This window comes from Oncorhynchus masou, chromosome 33 (assembly GCF_036934945.1).
Source record: "Oncorhynchus masou masou isolate Uvic2021 chromosome 33, UVic_Omas_1.1, whole genome shotgun sequence".
Classification (NCBI taxonomy): domain Eukaryota; kingdom Metazoa; phylum Chordata; class Actinopteri; order Salmoniformes; family Salmonidae; genus Oncorhynchus; species Oncorhynchus masou.
In genome coordinates, this window is record NC_088244.1 from 38,809,396 (window position 1) to 38,828,729 (window position 19,334).

Consider the following 19,334-nt stretch of genomic DNA (forward strand, 5'->3'; position numbering starts at 1 on the left):
TTTGTCCGCTTTGCTAACACCAGCTGTGGATTGATTAGCTTGCTAGCTAGAGTCTGTGTAGTGTGCACTCCTGAGCCCATGGGAGATTCTCAACAGATTTAGCCCACTCCTCTGTCCTCTCTATGCCTACTTTTGAAAAAGGTCAAAGGTAATCGAGGAGGCAGAAACACGGAAAACAAATGCGCTTGTATGAAATGAGACTCGTTGTCCATGAGCGCGTTGTTGGGCAAATGGCTTTTACAGAGGAAACCTAAAATGTGTAACGTTTTTCACTTGTTGTGGCAGACCATTTATAGATAAAATGATAAGTAGCATATGGACCTTTGCTCTTTTGTTCTCTATTGAGTCTCAAGCAAGGGGGAGGCCGATGACGTAACTGATTTCCATCAGACCAACTCCTTGAAGTTGTTGTCAAAAGAACATTATTTTGCTCAAACCATTATTATTATTTTTTACCCTTTAGTGTGTACTTCACTGTATTTATACTTGGGATATCGCTTTTCAAAAGTTTAATAATAGCTGCAGGATGCTTAAGTCTAGAGAATCTCCATTGATCATGCATTTTATAGAGTGTGGTTATCATAGATCACTCACCGTGGCGGATTCCATCAGAGAAGGCAGGGTCCTGGATTGCTTTCTTTAAAAAGTTTAACATTGACTTCAACAGAGCGGCCCTCTGGGGAATACACTGGACGCCTGTAAGGAGAAAAACCATGGGAGATGGTCAAAGTGGGAGACGGTCAACATGGAGTGTGTGCATGCCTTGCCTTGCCTTCCCCAGTACGTGCTTGAGTGTGTGTGCGATAGCCTAAGCTGAGGGAGTGTGTTTTTGCGAGTGTTGCATGCGTGTTCCATGGCGTGTGTCTGTGTACCTGTACGGGGCGTGCTGGAAGTGTTGCTGAGTCCTCTGGAATCGGTCTCAGGTCTGGAGCCAGAGGAAGTTGAGGGACCAGGGCTGCTCTCCATCCTCTCTTCTGACACTGTTAGGAATACACAGTGTTAGCAGCCACAACACAAAGCTAACAGCCATGACACATCGCCAACTCTGGACCTACATTAGCAACCATAATGCAGACATGGAAGTGGGTAAATTGAGGCCATTTAACTTCGAGATAGGGGGCGCTCTTAATTTTTGGATAAAAAACGTTCCAGTTTTAAAACAAGATATTTTGTCACGAAAAGATGCGACTATGCATGTAATTGACATCTTTGGAAAGAAAACTCTGACGTTTCCAAAACTGCAAAGATATTATCTGTGAGTGCCCCAGAACTAATGCTACAGGCGAAACCAAGATGAAATATCATACAGGAAATGGTCCAGATTTTGAATGAGCTGTGTTCCAATGTCTCCTTATATGGCTGTGAATGCGCAAGGAATGAGCCTGCATTTTCTGTCGTTTCCCCCAAGGTGTCTGCAGCATTGTGACGTATTTGTAGGCATATCATTGGAAGATTGACCATAAGAGACTACATTAACCAGGTGTCCGCCCGGTGTCCTCCTCCGAAATTGCGTAATCTCCAGCTCCATGCGCGTTTGCATTTGCTTCAGAGGAGAAAGCCAACTGCCACGAATGATTTATCATCGATAGATATGTGAAAAACACCTTGAGGATTGATTCTAAACAACGTTTGCCATGTTTGTCGATATTATGGAGTTAATTTGGAAAAAAGTTCACGTTGTAATGAATTAATTTTCGGGGGGTTTTTCTTACCCAAACGTGATAAACAAAACGGAGCGATTTGTCCTACACAAATAATCTTTTTGGAAAAACTTTGCTATCTAACTGAGAGTCTCCTCATTGAAAACTAGCTATCAATACTCTTACACAAATGCTTGTTTGTGATGGACAACCATCTCTGCAGCACTCCACCAGACGGAAGCCACATGACAGCCCGCTTGGAGTTTGCCAAAAGGCACAGAAAGGAGTCTGACCATGAGAAACAAGTATCACGCCTGGAGGAAACCGATGGTGAAGAATGGTGGCAGCAGCATCATGCTGTGGGGATGTTTTTTAGCGGCAGGGACTAGTTGACTAGTCAGGATCGAGGGAAAGATGAACTGAGCAAAGTACAGTCGTGGCCAAAAGTTGAGAATGACACAAATATTAGTTTCCACAAAGTTAGCAGCTTCAGTGTCTATAGATATTTTTGTCAGATGTTACTATGGAATACGGAAGTATAATTACAAGCATTTCATAAGTGTCAAAGGTTTTTATTGACAATTACATGAAGTTGATGCAGAGTCAATATTTGCAGTGTTGACTCTTCTTTTTAAGACCTCTGCAATCCACCCTGGCATGCTGTCAATTAACTTCTGGGCCACATCCTGACTGATGGCTGCCCATTCTTGCATAATCAATGCTTGGAGTTTGTCAGAATTTGAGGGTTTTTGCTTGTCCACCCGCCTCTTGAGGATTGACACAACCCAAGTTCTCAATGGGATTAAGTGTTGGGGAGTTTCCTGGCCATGGACCCAAAATATTGATGTTTTGTTCTGAGAGCCACTAAGTTAACACTTTTGCCTTATGGCAAGGTGCTCCATCATGCTGGACAAGGCATTGTTCAATACCAAACTGTTCCTGGACGGTTGGGAGAAGTTGCTCTCGGAGGATGTGTTGGTACCATTCTTTATTCATGGCTGTGTTCTTAGGCAAAATTGTGAGTGAGCCCACTCCCTTGGCTGAGAAGCAACCCCACATGAATGGTCTCAGGATGCTTTACTTTTGGCATGACACAGGACTGATGGTAGCGCGCACCTTGTCTTCCGCGAACAAGCTTTTTTCCAGATGCCCCAAACAACCGGAAAGGGGATTCATGAAAGAAAATGACTTTACCCCAGTCCTCAGTAGTCCAATCCCTGTACCTTTTGCAGAATAGCAGTCTGTCCCTGATGTTTTTCCTGGAGAGAAGTGGATTCTTTGCTGCCCTTCTTGACACAAGGCCATCCTCCAAAAGTCTTCGCCTCACTGAGCTTGCAGATCCACTCACACCTGCCTGCTGCCATTCCTGAGCAAGCTCTGTACTGGTGGTGCCCCGATCCTGCAGCTGAATCAACTTTAGGAGGCGGTCCTGGCGCATGTTAGACTGTCTTGGGCACCCTGAAGCCTTCTTCACAACAATTGAACCTCTCTCCTTGAAGTTCTTGATGATCCGATAAATGGTTGATTTAGGTGCAATCTTACTGGCAGCAATATCCTTGCCTGTGAAGCCCTTTTGTGCAAAGCAATGATGACGGCACGCGTTTCCTTGCAGGTAACCATGGATGACAGAGGAAGAACAATGATTCCAAGCTCCAACCTCCTTTCGAAGCTTCCAGTCTGTTATTCGAACTCAATCAGCATGACAGAGTGATCTCCAGCCTTGTCCTCGTCAACACTCACACCTGTGTTAACGAGAGTATCACTGACATGATGTCAGCTGGTCCTTTTGTGGCAGGGCTGAAATGCAGTCGAAATGTTTTTTGGGGATTCAGCTCATTTGCATGGCAAAGAGGGACTTTGCAATTAATCTGATCACTCTTCATAACATTCTGGAGTATATGCAAATTGCCATCATACAAAATGAGGCAGCAGACTGTAAAAATTAATATTTATGTCATTCCCAAAACATTTGGCCACGACTGTAAAGAGATCCTTGATGAAAACCTGCTCCAGAGCACTCAGGACTTCAGACCGGGCCGAAGGTTCACCTCCCAACAGGACAACGACCCTAAGCACACTGTCAAGACAACACAGGAGTGGCTTCGGGACAAGTCTCAATGTCCTTGAGTGGCCCAGCCAGAGCCCGGACTTGAAACCAATCGAACATCTCTGGAGACTTGAAAAAAGCTGTGCAGCAACGCTCCCCATCCAACCTAACAGAGCTTGAGAGAATGGGAGAAACTCTCCAAATAGAGGTGTGCCAACCTTGTAGCATCATACCCAAGAAGACTTGAGGCTGTAATCACTACCAAAGGTGCATCAATAAAGTACTGAGTAAAAGGTCTGAATACTTATGTAAATGTGATTTCAGTTTAGTTTTTTTGCAAAAATGTCTAAAAATCTTTTTTTGCATTGTCATTATGGGGTATTGTGTGTAGATTGATGAGGGGGTTATTTGAGAGAAATAAGCTTTTTTGTAAGTATGGAACATTTCTGGGATCTTTTATTCCAGCTCACGAAACATGGGACTAACACTTTACATTGTGTGTTTATATTTTTGTTCAGTGTAGTCAATGTGAAACATTCTTACGAGAGTTAAAACATCTTATATGGCCGCGTTTTCACAAATGTTATTATATAATCGTCAAGCCCATTCAAAATATAAGGGGACAGGACCTTGATATACAGTGGAAGGGGCAGTTACTTTCACAGGGTTTCATAGCCATGTTGATCCCTTATTATAATCTGAACAAATGTAGACCTACACCCAAAAATATGGAACAGTTTATTGACAACAATAGAAGAAAAAAAGAGCTTACTGCTTTCTGACTGGCCGTCCATGTCCGTGTCCATGTCCTCAGATTCTACGGTAGAGTTGGGTCTCTGGATCTTTGGCTTGATGACAAAAGGACACTCTTTCCTAGACAGGTCTACCTCATGCTGCAGAGAGAATTATTGGGGAAAAAAGGGAGTGAGAGGGAAGGAGAAAGAGGGAGGAGAGAGAGCAAGGGAGTAAATGAGTACAGGAGTTTGGCACATGTTTGTTTTCAGCAGTGACTTTGAGCGGAGTAGCCAGACCCCAGTTCTGCATCAGGGACCTTGGAAGTGAGGTGCATCACCCACTCAGTCTTTCCCAGGTTATTTATATAACATAATTATTATTCCCCGGGTGGGGCACAAAGGCCCCTGAAGCCAGGGGGCTTGGAAGGTGCAACATGTCAATTGAAAATAATAAATGGTTTTTGCTGGGGGCAACAGATAGGCATAGGAGCATGCCCTGCCTTGTATATATGTCCCTACGCCCCCTGCTGATAAAGATGTTAAGGCCGGTGTGTGTTTGGGATGTGTATAGTCGACGCAACGCACCCCATAAAATGACATACCGTATCCCTACAACAGGTTCATGCCTTTGTTATTGTCAGCCAATCAAAGTGACAGCAGACAGTTGCTCTATGTGCAGCAAGCAACATAGAAGAGCTCTAACCAAGGCAAAATGAAATTTAAAATTACAGAATTAAGTCAGCGAAAAGAGAAGGAGTAGGGTACAACAAGCAACCATCAGGTAGGCTGTTTAATCAGAACGGCGTTGTTGTAGACAAGGGCAAGAAGCACAGCAAAATAGCTGGCTATCTCAGCTAGCTTCTTTACATCGATTTGATGCAGTAAAGACCGGCTCTACCAGATGGGATGATAGATAGACAAACGTGTAGATGCCGTAGGTTAGCGAGCGCGAGTCTGTATGGCTACCCTCACTCTCCCCCTCCTGTGTCAAACACACCGGTCCCTGCCCCTCCCCGCACTGCTGCAAGCAAGCAGAGCAGCACCTCTCTCAAGTCACGCACCAATCCAGTCAAAGTTTTTAAAAAATATATATATTATATATTTTTTTACATGTATTTAAACTCTGAAAATCAAAAAATATTTCAGAATATTATTTCAATCGTGAAATTGTTTCAAATGCCCATCCCTCGTGTGTGTGTGTTACCCTACCTCCAGCCTGCTGATGAAGATGGTAAGGCCAGTGTGTGACTGGAAGGCTGCCATGTCCAGATTGGTGATGAGGTCCACCACTCGGACCGCACGCGTCACAAACGTGATCTGGTCCTGCTCGTCCCCCAGGAACTTGATCACCTAAGGAAGAAGTAGGCAGTTGATAAGACTGTTTGCATACAAACAGTACGGGGCAGATTCCCAGACCCAGATTAAGCCTATTCTGGTTTTAGAAAACAATTCAGCTCCTCTACTTCTGCACTAAAAAGCGTGCTAAATGTGATCTTAATTGGGGTACCTATTGCACATAAAGCCTTTTTGCAGAGTGAGCCATTCAGAATGCTGGACCGGACATAGATTCTGTGCCAATCAATAGATCTTCAAAATGTCTCACACCTGCACAGAATGTGTGCCCATCAAACATACTTGGTGAAACCAGGCCAGCTCAGCAGAATGATATGTATTGTTTGCTTGGTGAGTAAACGCCAGACTATTTGCATTGCTCTTTTACGCTGCTGCTAGCTGCTACTGTTATTATCTAAACATCACTTTAATAACTCTACCTACATACCTCAACTAACTGGTGCCCCCGCACATTGACTTCTATACCCCCTGTATATAGCCTCGCTATTGTTATTTTACTCCTGCTGTTTACATTTTTCTTAAAACTGCATTGTTGGTTAAGGGCTTGTAAGTAAGCATTTCAATGTAAGGTCTACACCTGTTGTATTGGGCGCATATGTTGTATATGTGACAAATATATATTTTTACCTTGAGCAGGGCTTCCATCATCCCACAGGAGACCAGGGCCTCCCCCCCAGCGTCGTAACTAGCCAGGTGGTAGAGGAAGGAGAACAGCGCCGTGGCAAACTGGTGCGGGTACGGCTCCATCAGAGGGTCTGAGGAGACAACCACAAAAACAGGTTACAGAGGAGACTTGCTTCCACCTGAACGGTGAAGCCAAGAATAGGAGCAGGGTGAAACTCCCAAACACACATCACCTAAATTGGCTAAGGATAGAATCCCACCCTACCTATGACCTTAATTCTACATCTCCTCTAGAACTGTATTAGCATCTCCTTTCAGAACGGTCTAGAAAAAACTAAAATAGACATTCCACAGTATGTCTGTGACTCACCGATCATGGCCTGTATGCAGTTGCGCACCAGGACAGGCAGGAAGCCGTGGTAAGAGGCTGTGCCGGTGCAGTCGATGATGTTGGACAGCTTGGGTGTCCTCTCAAGGTGCACAATGGACGTTAAGGTGCGTAAAGACGCTGCCTTTATGTCCTGTTGAATGAGACAGGAGGACTCGTGAAAAAGACTATTACATACAGAGGGGCAAAAAAGTATTTAGTCAGCCACCAATTGTTTAAGTTCTCCCACTTAAAAAGATGAGGTCTGTAATTTTCATCATAGGTACACTTCAACTATGACAGACAAAATGAGAGAAAAAAATCCAGAAAATCACATTGTAGGATTTTTAATGAATTTGCAAATTATGGTGGAAAATAAGTATTTGGTCAATAACAAAAGTTTCTCAATACTTTGTTATATACCCTTTGTTGGCAATGACAGAGGTCAAACGTTTTCTGTATCTTCACAAGGTTCACACACTGTTGCTGGTATTTTGGCCCATTCCTCCATGCAGAGCTCCTCTAGAACAGTGATGTTTTGGGGCTGTTGCTGGGCAACACGTACTTTCAACTCCCTCCAAAGATTTTCTATGGGGTTGAGACCTGGAGACTGGCTAGGCCACTCCAGGACCTTGAAATGCTTCTTACGAAGCCACTCCTTCATTGCCCGGGCGGTGTGCATGGAATCATTGTCATGCTGAAAGACCCAGCCACGTTTCATCTTCAATGCCCTTGCTGATGGAAGGAGGTTTTCACTCAAAATCTCACGATACATGGCCCCATTCATTCTTTCCTTTACACGGATCAGTCGTCCTGGTCCCTTTGCAGAAAAACAGCCACAAAGCATGATGTTTCCACCCCCATGCTTCACAGTAGGTATGGTGTTCTTTAGATGCAACTCAGCATTCTTTGTCCTCCAAACACAACGAGTTGAGTTTTTAGCAAAATATAACTTTATTTTGGTTTCATCTGACCATATGACATTCTCCCAATCTTCTTCTGGATCATCCAAATGCTCTCTAGCAAGCTTCAGACGGGCCTGGACATGGACTGGCTTAAGCAGGGGGACACGTCTGGCACTGCAGGATTTGAGTCCCTGGCGGCGTAGTGTGTTACTGATGGTAGGCTTTCTTACTTTGGTCCCAGCTCTCTGCAGGTCATTCACTAGGTCCCCCGTGTGGTTCTGGGATTTTCTCTCACCGTTCTTGTGATCATTTTGACCCCACGGGTTGGGATCTTACGTGGAGCCCCAGATCAAGGGAGATTATCAGTGGTCTTGTATGTCTTCCATTTCCTAATAATTGCTCCCACAGTTGATTTCTTCAAACCAAGCTGCTTACCTATTGCAGATTCAGTCTTCCTCGCCTGGTGTAGGTCTACAATTTTGTTTCTGGTGTCCTTTGACAGCTCTTTGGTCTTGGCCACAGTGGAGTTTGGAGTGTGACTGTTTGAGGTTGTGGACAGGTGTGTTTTATACTGATAACAAGTTCAAACAGGTGCCATTAATACAGGTAACGAGTGGAGAACAAAGAAGAAGTTACAGGTCTGTGAGAGCCAGAAAACTTGCTTGATTGTAGGTGACCAAATACTTATTTTCCACCATTATTTGCAAATAAATTCATTAAAAATCCTACAATGTGATTTTGGGGATTTTTCCCACTCATTCCGTCTGTCATAGTTGAAGTGTACCTATGATGAAAATTACAGGCCTCTCTCATCTGTTTAAGTGGAGAACTTGTACAATTTGTGGCTGACTAAATACTTTTTTGCCCCACTGTATACCAATCAGGGTTCCCACTCAAATCACATTTACTCTGTTTTATGACTGGGGAAACTCTTCAGGGATGTATACAATGCCGAGACAATAGTGATGGTATTATAATTTCATTCAAAATCATTGGCCAAAAATGTACTACACATTATAGTACAACTATAAACATCATATTGTTAATGGTCAACATCACAATCTTGTATAAATTACATAAATACTGAACCAACAACATCGACCATTCACGGTAACATCGTACACACGCGACATGATTGCAGTCACAATATCGGGCTCTAATTTCACACCTACTACGGTATTGTGACAGTAGTACGGCGGACACAAGGGGAGAGCGAAGGGGAGCGAGAGAGACAAAAAGGTGCATCTTACCACAAGCTGTTTGTCTGTAATCTGTAGCACGTCCACCAGCTCCTCTATCAAGCCGTTGTAGAGAATACTGTTGGCAGACTCCTGGAGTGCATTGGAGTACACTGGGGACAATGAGACCGCCATAACAATTAAGTTAGCGAAGATATTTCAAAGGAGTCATTGACATGAAATGCATGATGAAAAGTATTGGCTTCATTGATCCGCAGCTACAACACAGACACCAGCAAACATCAGGAACACTCAGACACGAGTTCTGACGGGCCTATTTGGCACTGAACAAGGTGGTGGAAACGGTTGAATTATATTGAGCCGGTAACTCAATATCGGGACTGCAGATAAGAATTGGCCATGTAGCTCCAATCTGGTACATTGTACGTGATCCGGGTGAAATAAACACGCTTACCCAGGATAGAGATGGCGTGGAGCCTGGCCTGTACAGCTTGTAGTCTCTTCTTGTGGTTGGAGAAGCCGTGGGCCAGTCTGATGTGCGTGAACAGCAGGGTCTGCTTGTCTTTAGGGATGTTGTACATCACCGTCAGAGACTCCATGATCTCACTGGGACTCTCAGAGATCTGGAAACACCACAGGGAGGTTGGGTAAGCAGGACAAGATAGAAAATCAGAAATCCAAATTTTGGCTGGGGTAATAGGTCAGTTTCAATTATATGAATGTACAATAAATCTCAAAAAAGCAGGAATTCATAATCAGGAATAAACACATTCCTGGTGGACTTAGTCCCAAAACAATTAAAAGGGTACAATAGACTAGTCCACGCAATCTTTGGTTAAATTCATTAAATGCTCTGAGAAAATAGACAACATTTGTCCCTTACCTTGTCGAGCTGTTCGATGTGAATGTAGTGTAGTGTGTTACTACTGGTCTGTTGCCGGGAGAGAAAGTTCACAAATGGTCAATCAATCCACTCATAACAAGACATAGCCTAACAAGACCAGGGACACACATTAGTTGCACACTAATATTTTTTTTCTGGTTAGGAAAGGTGTCCGTCTTTACCTTCCTCTCCACTTTGACCTCGGGGCCAGGCTCAGCATAGAACTCAAAGTGCAGTGTGGTGGCACTGGGAGGGTACTTCTGCTCAGAGTGACGCCAAGAGAGAGGAGAGGGGTGAGGTTGGGGGTAGGGATTACAAGTCAAAGAAGAATGTAATCACTACAAAGCAAATTAGCCAATTGTGTGGAGACAGCAAGCTTTTATAGATTATGACAAATGACAAAGTGTGACGCTCACCGTCATAGCCAGGTCCCTGCAGCACTCTGCCAGGCCGAAGCCATTCTCTTTTCCTCCCCAGCTCTACACAGGGAACATCACAGACATCAGAACAGCAACTCATACAACTTTATAGTCTACATATCAAGGCAGGGCACATACATTGGTAGTTGGTTTTTAAATAGAACATGGCCTACCCACAACACCCATAGAGTACCATCAGCCCGTCGGGCTAAAAGAGATCCTAATAAACATGTTTGCTAATTCTGACACCGGTACCTCAGCAAGATGTTGTAGGCGTGCCAGCAGGGGGGTCCTCTTGTCAGAGCCCAGTCTGGTGATGTAGTTGGAGCGTTTACTGAACACGTAGAGGAGGTTCAGCACAGACAGAACAACCTGCATGTCACATGATGCTAACAGGGTGGTCAAGTGCTGAGAGGGAGAGCAAGATCAAGAGCGAAAGAAAGAGCAAAAAAGAGCAAGGGGGGCGAGCGAGCGGGGGAGAAACAGAGTTAATAAGGTGAGAGGCTGATTGGCTCATTCCATCGTGGTTTGTGACAGGTGCATCACCCAGAGAGGAGAATTTATTCACTTAACCTTTATTTACTGAGGATAAGTTATTGCAATGAGTCTTCTAGATCATTTTCCAAAGGCACTAAAAGCAACATCTAGAGTAGACCTTCTAGCAAAAAAAAAACAAAAAAAAAAACTGTCAAACTCTTAGGCAGGGGGATCCAACAGAGCTAGGCAGGGAGGCCTACTTTACCCATACAGTGGGAGGGGAAACAGTGCGTAGTCAAGGGAGGTAGCCCTAAACTATCTGAACTTGTCAAATAAGAAGTTGTCTACAGTTTACATTTCAGCATGCCCTACTGAACATGACCCTGGTCGTGTTAACTGGAGAGTGGTCCTACCTCTATGGAGCTGTAGAGGTGCCTGGAGAAGCTGTACTCAATGAGCAGGGCTGTGAAGTTGAGCACGGCCAGCAGTAAGGCTTTGAGCTGCCCGTTGTCCGGCCGGTCACAGACCAGCAACCACGACATGTTCTCCACCGTCTGGCCCGCATCACACAGGATCCCATCAAAACGGTCCAGCAGGTCAACCCAATGGTAAAGCTCACACTGAAAAGTTGGGAAGACAAGAGAGGCCGGTAAGGACTCTGGGGGTCACTTTAGATAGAGGCCACGTTCTGCTGATTGAGCATTAAACACCAAGGCCACGTTCCGCAGACAAATGTTGTGGAATGCTGCTGATAGAATTGTTATCAATATAGTGGACATGATTCCTTATTTTACATTAGAGGAAATGTTGTACTACATCATATATTCACATTGAAAAATCACAATATTGTGCCCTGCTGTGCACAGCCCAGGTGAATAATAGGTCACTGGTGACACCAAAATCTGGGAAATGTCAGTTAACCTTTTGGGATAGGGGGCAGCATTTTCACATTTGGATGAATAGCTTGCCCAGAGTGAACGGCCTCCTACTCTGTCCCAGATGATAATACATGCATATTATTATTAGTATTGGATCAAAAACACTGAAGTTTCTAAAACTGTTTGAATGATGTCTATGAGTATAACAGAACTCATATGGCAGGCGAAAACCTGAGAGAAATCCAACCAGGAAGTGGGACATCTAAAGGTTTGTAGTTTTTCAAAGCTTGGCCTACCGAATACCCATTGAGATATGGATAAAGTTGCACTTCCTACGGCTTCCACTAGATGTCAACCGTCTTTAGAAACTTGAATGAGGATTCTACTATAAAGGAGGGGCCCATGAGACCTCTGAGTCAGTGGTCTGGCAGAGTGCCTTGGTCTCATGACGCGTGCTCCCGACAGAGTTACCTCTCGTTCCAGTGCTTTTCTGAAGACAAAGGAATTCTCCGGTTGGAAAATTATGTTTTATGTTAAAAACATCCTAAAGAATGATTCCATACATCGTTTGACATGTTTCTAAAGGACTGTAAACGGAACTTTCCGAGTTGTTGTCTGGATGAAGTGCCTGCGCCTCATGAAGATGGATTACTGGGCTGAACACGCTAACAACAAGTGGCTATTTGGACATCAATGACGGACTTCATGGAACAAATCAGTCATTTATTGTCGACCTGGGATTCCTGGGAGTGCCTTCTGATGAAGATCATCAAAGATAAGTGAATATTTATGGTGTTGTTTCTAACTTTGTTGACTCCAAAATGGCGGATATTCCTCTGGTTGTTTTGGGTTCTGATTGCCATTCTCAGATTATGCTATTTCCGTAAAAAAAAACAATAATCTGACACAGCGGTTGCATTAAGGAGAAGTCTCTTTAATTCTGTGAATAACAGTTGTATTTTTTATCAACTTTTATTATGAGTATTTCTGCAAAATCACTGAATGTTTTGGAATCAAAGCATTACTGCACGTAAGGCGCCAATGTAAACAGATTTTTGGATATAAATATGCACATTATGGAACAAAACATACATGTATTGTGTAACATGATGTCCTATGAGTTTCATCTGATGAAGATCATCAAAGGTTATCTTTGGCTGGAAAAATGGCTGTGTTTTTTCGACTTGGCTATGACCTAACAATCATATGTGGTGCTTCCGCTGTAAAGCATTTTTATTTTTATTTAATTTTTATTTATTTTTTAAATCGGACACGATAGGGAGATTAACAAGATATTTATCTTTGCCTCTATGATATTGTGATCTAATACAAAGATAATGAACGTCACCCAGAGGACATTAAATAATTGACTAAGTTTCTCTTCCTCCCACAGATATTTCCCTCCTGCTCACCTTGCCAATATTCCAGGTCTTGATGTGCTGCAGCTCCAGCAGTAGTTGCTCGTCGCTGCATCCCTTGAGCTTCTCTATGAGCGTCCTGCAGTCAGCAGGCTGTGAGAAAGGGAGAGAGAAGATTGGAGGGTGGTAGAGAGAGTGCGCGAGAGAGGGGGGGATTAGAGAGTGGTATAGGGAGGGGGCGGATAGTGGAGGGAAGATTGGAGGGTGGTGGGGGAGAGAGAGCGAAAAAGAAAGCGAGAAGGCTGTTCAGGACATGTACAGTGGGGGGTCAAAGAGGAATTACAGACAGTCAGAGCCAACATTATTACGCATACTCACAGCTTCTGTTGGGGTTTTCTTTAACTTGCTTCTGTCGACCTTCATTGTCGCTAGTTTCTATCTGATGCTCCTGTTGGGAACAGTAGGATAGATTAGCATGCAGCCTGTAAGGAAACAATGAATGTGTATGTATGGAATCTGCTGCTCACATGTCGCACAGTTAGGCTACATCAAGTACAGTAACAAAATTAGCAGGGACATAGTTTGCATGCTGGATTTGAGACTGAAATGGAACTTGTGAATTATAATCAAATATATGCAATGTGTGTTCAAGAGAAATGTAAAAGTCACACTTACAGTAAGTAATTTGGCAATACCCACTTAACATCATGTTTCATTCACAATTCCTGAAATGAGAAAATAGTCATTAACATTACGTAAACACGGCATCAACAATCCTCTCCTTTGTCTGGGAGGGAATAGTGAGAATAGTTTCAAACACTTGTCAAAATGTGTTAGTTATGGTTAGACAATAAGAAATCATTCCTCCGATGAAAAAGGGTCTCTCGTCCAACACAATTCAAAAAAAGAATAGACACAGAGGGCCTAGCTAGACAAAATCAATTTGCTCAGTGGTGCAGACTCCAATCGGGTAGCCTATGCCCAATTAGGTAACAGTCCGAATACAGCTTTGACAAAGAAAGCTAAATGTGGGTTCAAACGTATAGGCCAAAAAGGTGAGGTGATAGTTACCCAGGCAGATCCAATCAATACAATATTGAGGAAAATGGTACATGTCCAATACTTCACTGAGCAACATATCAAACAGGAGTCATTTTCACACTCTAAGGGTGTTTGTTGGTCCCTTTCAGCACATTTCTGTTAACTCAGTAAGGTTCGCTTAAATTTTTTTGTACAGTGTGAACACTTCAAAAGGAATGCCGACCCCTCAAAAGAGCACCAGGAGCGAACCTAGACCATCTCGAGAGGTGGTCATAGTTCGGGTCGCTTGAAGACTAGGGTCCGGTTCCCTTTTTAGGGCAAATGTGAAGACAAAGCTCCCCAGGTTTGCTTGTCATTATTCGCAGACCACATACTAGACTACTGCAACACTATTTCCCTTGCCATATCCCCTCATATTTGTGCCACAAAAGAGAGAAGATGAGATGCAGGTTTGTAGAAGAAAAAAAACTTTTGGGATATTGATTAGCTATTGTCATGCATGCACAAAAATTTCTAAACGTGTGGAGTTCTTGGTTCAGATTTAATTTAAATATGTGAGCTATAGTCTAAGAGCTTCATAAGCTGTTTATTCCATTATGGGGTTTGAATGGTGTGAGAAGAAAACATATTTGGTGTGAATAATAACATAAGGTACAAAATCAATACTAGCTCTTAAAGGGGACTGTAGCCTAAATTGGGTGTACCATATTCAATTACAGCATTATTTAATCTGAAGTTACTCTGCCATTTATTATTTTACATGTTAATATTATCTTCTGATTAATGTCGTCTCATTCTTTAACTAAATGCAATCTATTAGTTTCCAAAATGTAAGTAGGTACATCTAGCTGTCCGATAACACGTTCTGATGGAATGGCTTGTCCTGCACTTTCTAAAAATGCACTCTGGGTTGAGTTTATCTTGGAAAAAGATCTTGGTTCCTTTCAAAACTTAGCAATGTGAATGCAAAGGACTTAGACCACAAAATAGGTGAAGTGTACTGGCAAAAGATTTGAGACCCATTCAAAGACTAGGGCTGTGTGAATACAAATAATTTAGTTATTTTTTAACCTCAAGAGTTCACCTTGAGGACTGAGATTGGTTATTTTAAAAGAGGACTGTGTGAAAGCGCTAGTGAAGCGAACCAAACCGTTTCGGGTGTTATCAGAGCACAACAAACCCCAGACAATCAGAAAGACCATGGCTGTCTTTGTGCATTTGTGCAATTGTACTGTGCAATTGACTGGATTTCAGAGGCCTTATTTAGCTGGTTCAAAACATTTGAAAACTTTACTGATAATGATGATACATTCTTTTGATGAACAAGAGTGTATTAGCTATATTAATATGCATTACAATATAACTACATAGCTGAAAGATTCCAACGCAGAACGAGTCAAAAACATGTTCGTTTAATGTACTGAACCTGTCAGGGAAAGTGTTTCAAAAGCATGAAAATGTCTGCATTGAAATGGTAGCTACTGAATGTCCACCATGCTAAGGGTCACCCAACGTAACAAAATTAGCTAGCAATCTAGAATCTGGCCGAACATCAGACAAACATGATTGCTATTCCAAACAAATTCGACGTTAGCAAATAAAACATACAAAGTAAAACAGTGGAATCAACCGAATGCTAGTGAGGCAACTGTTAGCTAGCTAACGTTACTGCGGTAAGGAAATAACATAACGTTAACTACCTGGTGTATACTAACGTTAGCAATTTAGTTAGCTGACGTTTGTTGACTAGCTAAAAAACCGGGAGTTCCCTAGCTAACGCGGCTAATGTGAAGAACACACAATTTCGCTGACAAGTTAGGTACTTAGCTAAACTTTAGTCCTACATATGTATTTCATACCTCATCGAAAGAAAACAAGTAAATGCTCGGTAAACCAAAATGTCCGGTTGGGAGATTCGCTAGCAGCTAGTTAGCCACTTGGGCCAAACACCTAATTTTAGCCAGCTAGCTGTCCGACAGCGATAACTGGCTAACGTTAGATAGCTAGTTCAACCAATATAGCTTTTTATGATGTCAAAACAAAACAGTCAATGATTAGAGGCAATGTAAAACAACAATAGACGTATCTTACGAAGTGCGTGGTAAACTTGCAAACTAACAAGCTATACGTTGGCTAGCCTGGTAAAGACAAGAGATTCAACCACCACTACCGCGAGTATTTTCCCCATTCCTCAAACGGTTGAACACGCTGTTGTCAAATCTAGTGCCCAGCTGCAGGCCTCACCAGAAGCCCTTACTCTCCTCCCCTGCATCCTTACCAATTCGCAAATGTACACATTCCGTAAACACAACACGCTTGCTGGCAACAGTCAGACCCGACCAGCCGCGAAGTAATCGGTTTTATTCAAAGATTAATGCGAGCATTATAGTCTACCATACCTCCTCCAATATGCGTGAGGCGTATAAAAAGATGCTCGCACTTTACCGCACACGCGCTGGCTAGCCTCTTGGTTAGCTAGCCGAAACGTATATCTCGCTGAATCATTCCCCCATACAGGCCTAACGTGACAGAGCGAGTTCGTGGTGTATTTCAGAGTTTTCGTTGGGCAAATTTACGTAGCTACCTGTGATAGAAGAGGGGCGTTCATTTCTCCCTCCCGCTGAAATATGTTCATATTTCTGTGTAAAAGTCGTCTGTATTTTGATTAAATTGTATCGTCACTACAGAAACAGTCAGGATTCGAATCCTGTGTGTAACTCAGTATAAATATGTCATGGGGTGGAGATTATTATTTTTAATAGATCCATTTAGATTTTCCAGAGGAAGTTACTGTCATGCACCTTTTATCTAGCTCCTATCAGCAACTGGAAGATCTCAACAACCAAAATGTCAAATTATCATCTTTATCCTCCCCCAACAAGTCACCATTTGTTCATCCACCCTATAACTACTAGTACTAGGGTAATGTTAGCTTCTGAATAAGCTGAAGCTACAAAACATCAGCAGGTGAGCAAACTTGACTTTTGGCATTTTGACAGGAAAGTAACATTTATTAGATTAATACAATTAACAATTTCTCTCTATTTACCTATGCAATTACATCATTAGAACCCATCTCAGAAACCCTGCAGCAAAAAGGATAACCACATTATTTGATGGGAGGACTTCAGAAGACAAACGTTGGTCTCTAGAACAGTGTTCCACAGACATCAATCAGACATTGCTTTTCAATGTCTTTCTGACACCCAAACCAAAAGGCTTTTAGTTACAATCCATAGTCAAATGAAACATGTAAGAATATGAATGCTCTCAAGGGACACTAATTCTTAGTGTTAAATAAATGATAATAATACAATTATAACAATCAGAAGAGTTTAATAATAATTGTAAATGGTAGTAGTTCACAATACTACTACTAGTTTGTAAATACCAGAAACTGCGTCGGTTCACTAGCTCCATTTCCTCCTCCTCAGCATAGTTTTGTGTGGTCTCCTAAAACAATCTGAAAGCATAAAAACAAGCACATCTAAAATGGAGGATTGGACAGCTGGGGTCCTGGGGGGGGGGGGACATTCCAAACCTATAGATGAACAAACAAGAACTAAGATTGAATGGTAGGCCTATTGATTCAATGAGGATGAATGGTATGAGATTGCAGTCATAGGTTGCAAATGGAATATTGGGCAGATTGTGAAATTGGATTAATATAAATCTAAAATCTCGTGAGAAAAAAACTGGGCATATTAATAAAACATGGACAATTCAAAATGATACTGATTAGTCACACAATGTCAACAATACATCATTTTACTTTACAATGAGAAAATTTGGCCTAAATCAATTAACTCCTCGTAATAAATTCGCGTGGGCTCGCTGTTCGGCTCATGAAACAAACGACCTCTCGCGCAGTCAAAGGACCTGCCAATCAAAGTACCGGCAAGTCATGTCCAGAACTAGCAGCTGGTCTCTTTTCACATGGGTGTGGGTTTCTTGGTAAACTTTCATCCGCAATCTCGACGAGCTCAATGTCATTTTCAAAGCAAAGGGAATCTGCCTCTTGCAAATGCCTTTACCCCATACAGCAGAAAATTCAGGAAACATGTAGCTAGCTTTTCACAGAACGCAAGCTGCAGGGTGTGTGTGTGTATGTGTGCCGGTATGCGTTTCGCGCGTGCACAGCGCACCACAATGCTCTTTCAGTCCGTGGTTAAATTAAAAATGGCGGTTCACACAGCAGAATGTCCGTACTTTATCCTAAAACGACGCGCAATTCAGACCCCTGCTCAGCACTATCAAATACATCAACACTATCACTAAACTCCTAATTTAAACAATTCATCATGCTTTTGCTCAATGTTAACGCAGATGTGCATAGAGTTGCTTACCGAGATGCGTGTACATTTCATTTCTCCATCTTGCACTAGCGTCCAGCGAGCTGGGTGGATTTGAATCTCGCGATAACGGCGCTTCCTATGTCAGCCTTCTGGCGAGTCACTCCCCATGCCCGTCAAATGAAGCTGCTGGAAAATAATATTTTGATTTTTTTTTGTGTGGACATTTCAGTATGCAAAAATTGAACGGGATCAAGCAAGCAGTGATAGAAACCCCTAATTTTCTTGGCTCTTCCTTCTTTCAATACAAACACAACAAAATTATCTATCTATGCATGTTAAGTGCATTCCACATAGTACTGTATGTGGGAGATTACTCTGATGGTCATAGCTGATGTAGTATATCAAACTATTGAAAAATCTTGAATAGCTCTTTGGGATAGAATATATACTTGAACAGTTACTTTATTGCCCATCTTGACTCACACTGTGAGGCAGTCACAAAGCAGCACCTCTGGATGCAGAGCAGTTTAGGGATTAAGAGCCTTGCTCAAGGGCACAATGGCAGGGAAGTGTACCTTGGGAGTGCTGATATAGGATCAGTTTTGCATTTTAGATAATGAATAAGATTATATAGACAGGGGGACCTAAATAAACAAGTTTTGTGAATATGAGCCAAGCCGCCCTCCGGTTGCTAGCTTGAGACCTGTCTTTAGAAACAGTTTCTGAATAATTATGACATGGGTCAGACAATCATATTGAAACATACAAGACTGAGCTTATTCTTTAATTCAGCTTAACATGAAAATTCATTCAAGGCAAAGAATAAACACCTGACATTCAATTCAGTCCATGGAATACAAATGCTATTTAACTCAGGTTTCAAATGTGATTAAGATTGTGATATTTTTCTACTGCTTGTGTAAATGTAAATATCTCAATAATAATAATGAGCACAATAGATAAAAAATTAAACCCTGAGAAATTGTGTGACCCACACTATAAAACATTGCAATATAAACATTGAGTAAATAGCAATGGCTAGTAAGAGATATAACTATAAGTATATCAAAAAATGTATTATCATCTAATGACAAAGAATGAAAGATGGAACAGG

General features: G+C 42.3%; 1 protein-coding gene across 1 annotated transcript in view; it reads right to left on the reverse strand.

The window, feature by feature from the left end:
- Positions 1 to 18,330, reverse strand: part of huwe1 (HECT, UBA and WWE domain containing E3 ubiquitin protein ligase 1) — an 82,860-nt gene extending 64,530 nt beyond the window's left edge. Inside the window, 18 exon segments of the mRNA XM_064957626.1 lie at positions 595 to 696; positions 873 to 980; positions 4,460 to 4,580; positions 5,631 to 5,771; positions 6,402 to 6,529; positions 6,769 to 6,919; positions 8,921 to 9,021; positions 9,324 to 9,492; positions 9,753 to 9,800; positions 9,935 to 10,012; positions 10,169 to 10,231; positions 10,427 to 10,579; positions 11,062 to 11,268; positions 12,939 to 13,037; positions 13,263 to 13,332; positions 13,560 to 13,609; positions 17,317 to 17,388; positions 18,272 to 18,330. Of these exon segments, the coding sequence (XP_064813698.1) occupies positions 595 to 696; positions 873 to 980; positions 4,460 to 4,580; positions 5,631 to 5,771; positions 6,402 to 6,529; positions 6,769 to 6,919; positions 8,921 to 9,021; positions 9,324 to 9,492; positions 9,753 to 9,800; positions 9,935 to 10,012; positions 10,169 to 10,231; positions 10,427 to 10,579; positions 11,062 to 11,268; positions 12,939 to 13,037; positions 13,263 to 13,307 (1,714 nt within the window). The 5' untranslated portion in view covers positions 13,308 to 13,332; positions 13,560 to 13,609; positions 17,317 to 17,388; positions 18,272 to 18,330.
- Between the last annotated feature and the right edge of the window lie 1,004 nt (positions 18,331 to 19,334).